The following is a 9,192-nucleotide window of genomic DNA, read 5'->3' on the forward strand; positions in this document are numbered from 1 at the left end:
AGTGGTGTTTTTGCTTCCTATCCATTGCTGAAGGTGTAAATCATCTGAAAGCTTGGAACTTTTCTTTGAAATGGCAGAAAATAATTGCTAATTTAAATATAAGGGAAAAAACATGTTTATAAGAGTAATGTTATTTTATAGTCCAGTAACATACAGCCTACCAAACCATGGAATGCTTTGGCAAATAGAACAAATGCTTATCAGTACATTTTTTGTGTGCTGCGTCCGTGTTAGTTGTTAGAGACAAGAGCTGAAGAACTTTCCTAGTTTTATATTTTTCTTTTTTAGGTACCAATTCCTCCCAGAGCAGCTCGCCTAGCTCAAGTGCACCCAATTCTCCAGCTGGCTCAGGTCACATAAGACCCAGCACTCTTCACGGGTTGGGTCCAAAGCTTGGTGGACAAAGATACCGGTCAGGAAGACGCAAGTCAGCTGGCAGCATTCCTCTCTCCCCTTTGGCACGAACACCTTCTCCAACACCCCAGCCACCATCCCCTCAACGATCTCCATCACCTTTACTGGGGCATTCAATTGGAAATTCAAAAATAGTTCAGGCATTCCCTAGCAAGATGCACTCCCCTCCAACTATTGTAAGACATATAGTGAGGCCAAAGAGTGCCGAGCCACCCAGGTCTCCACTGCTAAAGAGGGTCCAGTCTGAAGAGAAACTTGCGCCTTCGTATGGTTGTGACAAGAAACACTTATGTTCACGCAAACACAGTCTGGAAGTGACTCAAGAAGAGGTGAATAGGGAATTGTCCCAAAGAGAAATAACTCTTCAGAGCCTGGAGGAGAACGTGTGTGATGTACCATCACTCACCCGAGTCAGACCTGCAGAGCAAGGCTGCCTGAAACGCCCTGTCTGCAGAAAGTTGGGTAGGCAAGAGTCCGTTGATGAGCTGGATCGAGAGAAATTAAAGGTCAAGATAGTTATGAAAAAGCAAGATCTTGCTGAGAAACAAGATTGTCTGCAGAAAGCAAGCACTATACATGAGCCTTGTGGTGAATCAGAAAATCCTGCTACCTTAAGACTGGAAGAAAGAGACAAAAAAACATTTCAGAAGGCTTTGGAAAGATCAAATCACTTTGAAACTAAAATTACTGCTCTGGAGACTCCATCAGTAGGTGGCATACTCAAAGACACCCTTCACAAGAATGCAAACATGAGACCAAATGACTCCGTTCCTTTAGATACACACATGCCATGTCATGGGCCTCCTCTTCATGAACTCAGTCATCTCTCTTATGACTTCAAAAGAATTTCCCCTCCATGTACATTGCAAGATGTGCTACCTCACTCATCTGACAGGCTGCTAAATGGAAAGGGAGAAAACACAGATAAAAATGCACCAACAAAAGAATTTGTCAAATTTGAAAGAATAGATGGTAAGCTTGCAAATATTGATTATCTCAGAAAGAAAATGTCCTTTGAAGAAAAAGGTGACAGTCTCTGTCCAGTGTTAAAGCCCAAACTGACATCAAATGTTCATGAATGCCTTCAACTTAACACAGTCAGACCCATCAATATACAGCAGGATTCCACTACAGTTGCTGATAGCAGAGCATTTATTAGTAGTGCACATGCTGCTCAGATTAGCTCAGTTTCTTTTGTTCCTCTCAAAGCCTTGAATGGCCGAGTGGAAACGGGTGTGGAAAAATCAGCCCTGATTTCTACTGAGACTCCTGCCAGAAAAAGTCCATCCGAGTATAAACTAGAAGGGAGATCGGTTTCTTGTTTGAAACCAATTGAAGGCACTTTAGACATTGCCTTACTGTCTGGGCCACAGGCTTCAAAGACAGAACTGCCTTCATGCCTGCTACCAGAAAGTCAAAACACCAGCAATGATGTGGGTTCCTCCATGCCTCTGGTATCTCAATTCAATGGTGTAAAGGAGGAGACATCCTGTCAGAAAGAGGTAGTGTCACCCCGTTCAAAGTCTAATAAATCTAATCTACTAGAGCCCCAATTTTCACAGTCAAGCAACAGTTTTCAAAATGCACCAACAACCCCTGTGACCTCTGAACTAGAAACAGGAAAAAAGATTTCCAGCCCAGCTGCTACATGCAACATTTCTGTCAGAGAAGTTGATCAAAAGAGAGAGGCTTCCCATTCAAAACAGAAGGACCATGCGACTGAGGCAAAATTACACACCGTCCAAAATCAGTGTCTCCACACTGCCCTGGCATCTGCCACACCTTCCACAGTCCCAGGCACACCTGAAAAAACTGCAGCAAAAGAGAGGCAAACCCAAAAGGAGTTGCCTGTCAAGTACCCGGAGGCACAAAGAAATTACGAATCTTTCCCTGCGAAGGCCGAGGGGATCAGAGATTCATCTGTCAAGAAATCTACCCCAGATGCTTTTAAAACAAGCAACTCCAAAACCATTCAGAGAAACTCTGCTGACTTTGCCATTCCCCTTCAAACACATGGAACAACGAGAGTGCAGGCAGCTGGCTCTAAGGTGGAGTCTAAAGATGGCAAAGATCTACCAAAACAATTTGCCAAAGATGACATTACCCCTGCTGGTACTTCTGTAGAGAGGGACATGAACAAGCAGAAAGTGATGGACTCAAAGAGTGAAATGTCTTTGCCCAAAAGGCCTGTACAACAATCAGTAGAGTCTAATACTAAAAGTGAGAAATCACTTGTGTGTTCCTGTGTGCAGAAGGACAACTCCAAAGATTTGAGAAAGAAAGATCAGAAACAGTCCAGCAATACACAGCTTCAAACTACGGAGAGAGAGCTACCCAACCTGATAACTAGGCAGCAATTTAGCTCTTCAGGTTCCCCTTCTGTAAGAGAAATTGTAAACAGAAACTGTGTAATAGATGCTCATGTGCATTTAGGTGTTCAAGAGCAAGTCAAAGCTGGTTCAGCCTGCATGGAAAGCAGTAATAATAAATCCAGGCAAATAACTGAAACTTGTTCCTCTAAATTTAAGCACTGTGACAAATTCACATTTGCACAAAAACAGTACACTGCAAACATAAAAGAAAAAGAAACAGTTATTCAGCCCTCTGCTGGCTCTCGGAAAGATGGGAAACATGCCAATAAAAATGTGCAGGATTCTCTTGCTTTTGTTCCACTTTCTCAGAGAAAACTAAGCAATGAGCATGTTCAGGTAGAAAAGCCTCTGGGTCTGGAACGTGGGTCAGCACCTTCAATCCAAATCAATAGCAGCACTCCTGAAACCAAACCTAAATCCTCTTGTAACGGCCATGCACCAGCAGGCCCAGAAAACTCCAAGCATTTTCTAAGTCAGGAAACAGCAAGCTTCAGTGAGACTGCTGATCAAAAGCAACTCTACGTAAGTGAAAAGCAAAACATGCCTCCAAAGTTTTCCACTGTGAAAGACTGTCTCTTATTGAACAAACTGGCAGACAAGGGCCCCAGTAATCAGGCCATCACTGCAGACAAAAGACCTGAAGGACAAAAATGCACTGAAGCACTTTATGTTCAGAGTGACAATGGGAAATTGGAGCCCAGACTTTTCCTTAACTGTGACAGGGGGAAAGTAGCAGAAAAGGCAGCCATAGTTAGCAAAGGCTCTCCAGATTCAAAAGGGAAGGGACAAGTTAATCAAAAACAGTTAACAGATGCGAACAAGCAGATTACAGCAAAGCTTTTATCAGCTTCCACTGTGCAGAATTCATGTCATTCAGCTGTAACTCCATCAAAGCAGCTGATTTGTCCACCCAACTTCCCGGAATGTAGGCAAGAAGCATCTCGTTTGTCTTCAGCAAACAATGATGTGACTTCAACCAAGGTTAAAACAGGCTCACCAGAGCTTCCTGTCACCAGCTGCAAGGAACTGGAAAAGCAAGCCACCTCTTCTACAGAGGATGGTAAAAGAGAAATCACAAAGAGCGTTTCACTGTTGACCTTGCATAGCTCTGCTGTTCCAGTAGAAGCCCTTCATCCTGCTTCAAACCTTGGAAGTAAACCTGGAAATCAAGAAAAGCCTCTTTCTGCAATCAACACTGTGGATGTAAAGGGAAAAGATGCCATTCAAGCTCAGCCTCCTGCTGCGAAAAAACAGAATGTAGGTAAAGATTTACCCAGGTCAGTAACCACCCCTGATGGTCCTAATGCACTTTCATCTGATAAAGACTCAGTGCGGCAGAGGCGAGGAAAGGATGCTTCATGGAGCAGTCCTCACAAAAAGTCCTCTCAATAGCAGTAACTTGGCGGATATGACTTAGACTTTAACTGAAAATTGTTTGTGACTTGACTACCTTCTGAAACCAGCACTGTGTGGTATCTTTACACAGCAAAGCTTTCATGCCACTCCAGGAGGGGGTAGCATGTACAAAGAGAGGACCTTTTTCAAAATGCCTTCCCAAATGTAACCGGTAAAACTGTTACCATAGAGTATTTGTATAAAAGTACCTTTACAGTTGAGAGTTGTTGAGAAAAAGATTTTCTCTGTAAATATCTCATGACGTGTTTGGTTTTGAATGTAGCATATATACGTTGCTGCTGATTGCATTGTTTACTGTTACCTTTTCTTTAGAGAAAGTTGCTTTGCCACTTATATGCCATACTCAAATATGAAGCAGAATTACTGAAACTCAGACCTCGGATAAACACATACAAATATGGTCTGATTTAAAGGGAAAGAAAATAAGCCACATTTTTATGTGTTAAAAATTCTATATAGTGTTAAAAACAATAGAAAAAATATGGTGGCTTATTGTGAGGTTTTTATGTATATTTTAAATAACCACAGATTTTGATAGTACTGTATCTGGCTAATTGCTTCACCGGATCGAATGTAAGACCTAACCGAATCTCCCCAGTGCACAGTCCGCCCCTCATTTAGAATAGGCATAGTTACAGTGAAGGGCAAAGCCTTCGTTAACACTTCACCCAGTTGAGTAGCATTATCTGGTGAAACAGATGTTCTCATCTTGTCTTTAGGGAGGCTACCTGGGACCTTTGCTTCAGACAAGGCTGAAACTGCAAGCACGGGTGCTTAGTTTCTGCTGCAATCCTGTCTTGGCTCCCTTTTAGCTCTTTTAAATTCAGGCCTTTATAGAGGTGAGGCACAAGTAGAAGCAAATGACTTGCAGTACTATTCCCATCCCTGTTTTTTAATGAATTTAAAGAATATCAATTATCATGGTATGTAGGTTTGAGTAACTAGCTTCGTGCAGTTTAGCTTTTTTCTCTTTTATATGACAAGTCTGGTAAAAAGGAAAAAAGTGATTTCAGTATCATCATATCTTCACAAAAGATCAGGACATCTGATGCATTTTAATACATAGCTGCGGCCTTATGTTGTAGAGTAAACTTGCTGTTTTTAGCAAGTAATCCCTGGGTTTCACATTCATTTCTAAATGCATTGAGTAGCTCCGGGCATTTCATAACATGATCTCTTTATTTGTATGCAAAAAAAAAAAAAGTAAATACTGTAATTTAAAAAAGCAGCATTTTTGTAACGAAGGGACGTGTTGGAGCTATTTGGTGCTAGAATGTGACTGTCCTTATTACTTTTGCTAAGCCTTATTTAAATTTTGTATACTGTGGAACATGTTGAATTTGTCTGGTCATTCTAGTGCGGAGGTATTTGGTTTGTTTTGAAGGACAAAAGGTAAAGTTTGAAATATGTACAGGAGCACTACAGAAATATCCACACAGATGAGTATTTTATAATTACTGGTATCAATAAGATGGTATTTTTGCTTATTTGTGTTAAATATCCATATAAGAGCCAATCTACTATCAGTTTCCTCTGGAATTTCTTTCTCTTTCTAGAGCTATACAATTTTTCCTCAAAGCACAGTGTAATTTAGGCTTGGAGATTTGTAAGGCACCTACTAGTGTGTTAATTTTCCACCCCCATTGGTTAGTTGGGTTTAGATTCATTCCAATTAAAGATAAAATTGCCAGCAAGTCCTCCTAATTTTTCACACTGCGCTATTACATTCATTTCTTTTTCTGTGCTCTCACAGAATACAATTGGAGAAAATAGTTTTGAAAAATTTTGAAGAGAAAGTGGTCTCAGCATTTACAGTATATATCTGTGCTTTGGCGGTTGTTTATAACCAAACACTAATGCACTTAGGTATCATGACATTTCTGGCTGGGAGGTATTTCCTAGTTTACAGTCTTTTGCATTTTTAAACTGTCCTCTTGTTTCCTTTAAAACACACCTAGCTATTTGTTTACAAATGTATCTTTTATGTATATTTTGTATAGTGCATTATCACTTCTGCCAAATAAGGGTTGTTGGTTTTTTGTTTTGTTTGTTTGGGGGTTTGTTGTTGTTGGGTTTTTTTGTTGCATTTTGGAAGCGTAACAGTGCTTAAGCTCGTGTTCATGTAGTACCTGTTGTTGGAGTTTACCTTACCAGTGAACTGTTCGAGATCCTTTCACCTGTGTACTAGATGGTCTATCTTTGTGTGATTGTTGATTATGACGTGCTCCTTTGTAGACTTCCTGCTGTAGATTTATCAGCTTACAAAACCAGTTTGTTAGGATCTGTGCAATAAAGTGTTTGCAGTCTTATTTTCTTTAAGAAACTCCCTATGGATGTCATAATTGTTGTATATTGAACAAAAATATTTATACTTATGCAGTTGCATAAAACTGAAATAAAAATTGAGCATGAAAAGATAGTCATTAGATTTCTTTAATCCCCTTTTCGCCCATCACTCAATGCAGTTCTGTACTACGCTGCATTTACATGTGATTCGATGGCACATGCTCTAATTTATTAAGTTCTGGTGTGATCTAAACTTGTTTCTGTTAGTTTTTTCTTATCACCAAGCCAGTTTTGGAACAGGCTAACCAAATATTTTGCGTGGGGCAGCATGCTCTAGCGCAGGGGTTCTCAAACTGTGGGTCAGGACCCTTCAAGGGGTCATGAGGTTATTATGTGGGGGATCATGAACTGTCAGCCTCCACCACAAAACCACTTTGTTTATAATAGTGTTAAATATATAAAAAAAGTGTTTTTAATTATAAGGGGGGGGTCACACTCAGAGACTTGCTATGTGAAAAGGGTCACCAGTACAAAAGTTTGAGACTCACTGGAATAGTGGTTAGAGAAGGGGATTAGGATTCAGTTTCTCTGGGTGATCTCCCTAACTCTGCCGCTGACATGCCATGTGAGCTGGGGCTGGTTAGGTGACCACTCTGCCTCAGTTTTCTCATCTGTGAAGTGTGAAACTCTCGTGAATTAATTGCAAGAGATGTGATTTCTAAGTAAAATTAGTCTGACTCGTGATCTCGCGATAAATTTCTCAAATGTCAGGATTTCTTTCCCTCCCGCTCTCAGCCATCCCCGGGTCTGACAGTGGGAACCCCTCCTCATGGGACGTATGACTGATTTACTGTACTGTATCTGGACCCAAGATCTACATAGTCCAGTGTCCTGTCTCTTGACAGTGGCCAGGAACAGATGCTTCAATTGAAGGTGTAAGAACCCTCCACTGCATACATGTGGTATTTGTTCTCATCTGATAGAGACTGGAGAAAGCCCTGAAGCACAAGTTTCAATATCCCTTCCAAAATGTTATCTTTAATTACAGTAACTCTGGATATACCTGATGTCTGTGTAAATATGCAATCCCTCTTTGAATCTTAAGTTCTTGGCCTCAACAATTTCCTGTGGCAGCGTGTGCCACGGCTGAATCATAGGCTGTGTGCAGAAGTATTCTCTTGTGTTGTTTATTGAGCTTCCCATCTTTTAATTTCATTGAATGTCCCCTGATTCTTTTATTATGAGAGTGAGAACAGAAGTAGAGGGACTGAGGGGGCTGTGAGCCATGCGGGAGCATCCTTAGCATTCCTGGCCCCTTAGGGCGAGAGAGAGAGAGAGAAGGGTACTGTTTGTAGGAGAAGTGGAAAGCGGGTGGGGCTCCTGCTGGGCTGAGTCCTTAGCCTGGGAGTGATTGAGTCCTGTCCAGCCCCTCAGTAAAGGGCATTACGGAAAAGGGTACACTGATCTTTATTGCTCCAAGGAGGGTGGTTCATTGAGACAGTGGTATTCTCCAGATTTGGACAGTGGGATGACTTGAACACAGCTGATCATCAGTTGTTAGGAAATGCCTGACCCTCATTATTGCTGCTATTAAGTCAAAACTGCATTGTTCCCTCAGTTATTTCCCCCCTACAAAACCAGGTGTCAGTGTCATTATAGCGATATAGTTATTGGTTAAACGAGGACTGTACAAAATACATAGGAAGACAGTCGCTGATCTACAGCTCTTTGACAAATCTCCCAAGTGTCCAGCATCTTGCTTGACATACGTGTAGGCCACCCCTTGGATGACCAGATAGCAAGTCTGAAAAATCGGGGTTGTGGTGTAATAGTCTTATATAAGACAAAGCCCCTAATATTGGAATGGTCACCCATGACCTACACTAAATGCCATGCTGGACTCTGAGCAAGCAGAAAGGTAGAAGCTGCCGGTCAGACTTGTCGCCACCATGGGTGGTGATTGCACTTGCCAAGTAGGCTGCTCTCTGCCTCTCCCAGTATTGTCTCCAGCGTTCCTAGCTAGCAGAGAGGAGGAGGGGTCCGTATAATGTCAGATGAGAAGCTGGAGGGAGGAGAGTGGGAATCATAGGTTATTGCTCACAAAAGAAACCATGAGAGTTGGCAACACAAGTGAAGTGACCTGAGTTATAGGCTCTCCTTCCTCCCCCAGGGCGCCACCTGGAAGTGGGGTACCACTGAGCCCCCCCGACCCAGCAGCCTGGGCTCCCTTCTACACTGTACTGCTCTGACAAGCTTACAAGACCTGCAGGCTTCAGCCTGCACTTTCACCAGCATACATGCAGGTAGGGACATACCCAGCTGCAGTACACACACAGGCAGGCTCTTTAACCAGCCCCTGCATGGGAAGGCTTCAGCTAGGGCACCTCCCAATTCCTAAGACACGCACCCTCTCTGCAGTGTAAACCCAAAATTATACCGTCCTGTGCTGCACAGGGAACTGTATGGCATAAGCTCTTAAAATTTACCCCCTCCCTCAATGTGGAGAGGAATATGCAACAGGTTTGTCTCCCTGAGTTATAATTTCCACGCACTGGTTTTAGATAAAGCAAAAATAAGTTTATTAACTACAAAAGAGAGATTTTAAATGATTATAAGGGACAGCAAACAGATCAAAGCAGATTACCTAGCAAATAAACAAAAATACACAAACTAATCTTAATATACTAAATAGATTGATTATGAA

The 9,192-nt window shown here is 41.9% G+C and overlaps 1 protein-coding gene across 4 annotated transcripts in view; it reads left to right on the plus strand.

Moving 5' to 3' along the window:
* The window catches only part of MAST4 (microtubule associated serine/threonine kinase family member 4), a 452,725-nt gene extending 446,118 nt beyond the window's left edge, over window positions 1–6,607 (plus strand). For all 4 annotated transcript variants that reach the window (XM_073344102.2, XM_073344105.1, XM_073344103.1 and 1 more), the window contains one exon: window positions 289–6,607. In XM_073344102.2, the coding sequence (XP_073200203.2) occupies window positions 289–4,178 (3,890 nt within the window). In that variant the 3' untranslated portion in view covers window positions 4,179–6,607. The remainder of the gene's footprint in view (window positions 1–288) is intronic.
* Window positions 6,608–9,192: the final 2,585 nt, after the last annotated feature.

This window comes from Lepidochelys kempii, chromosome 5, assembly GCF_965140285.1.
Source record: "Lepidochelys kempii isolate rLepKem1 chromosome 5, rLepKem1.hap1, whole genome shotgun sequence".
NCBI lineage: Eukaryota > Metazoa > Chordata > Testudines > Cheloniidae > Lepidochelys > Lepidochelys kempii.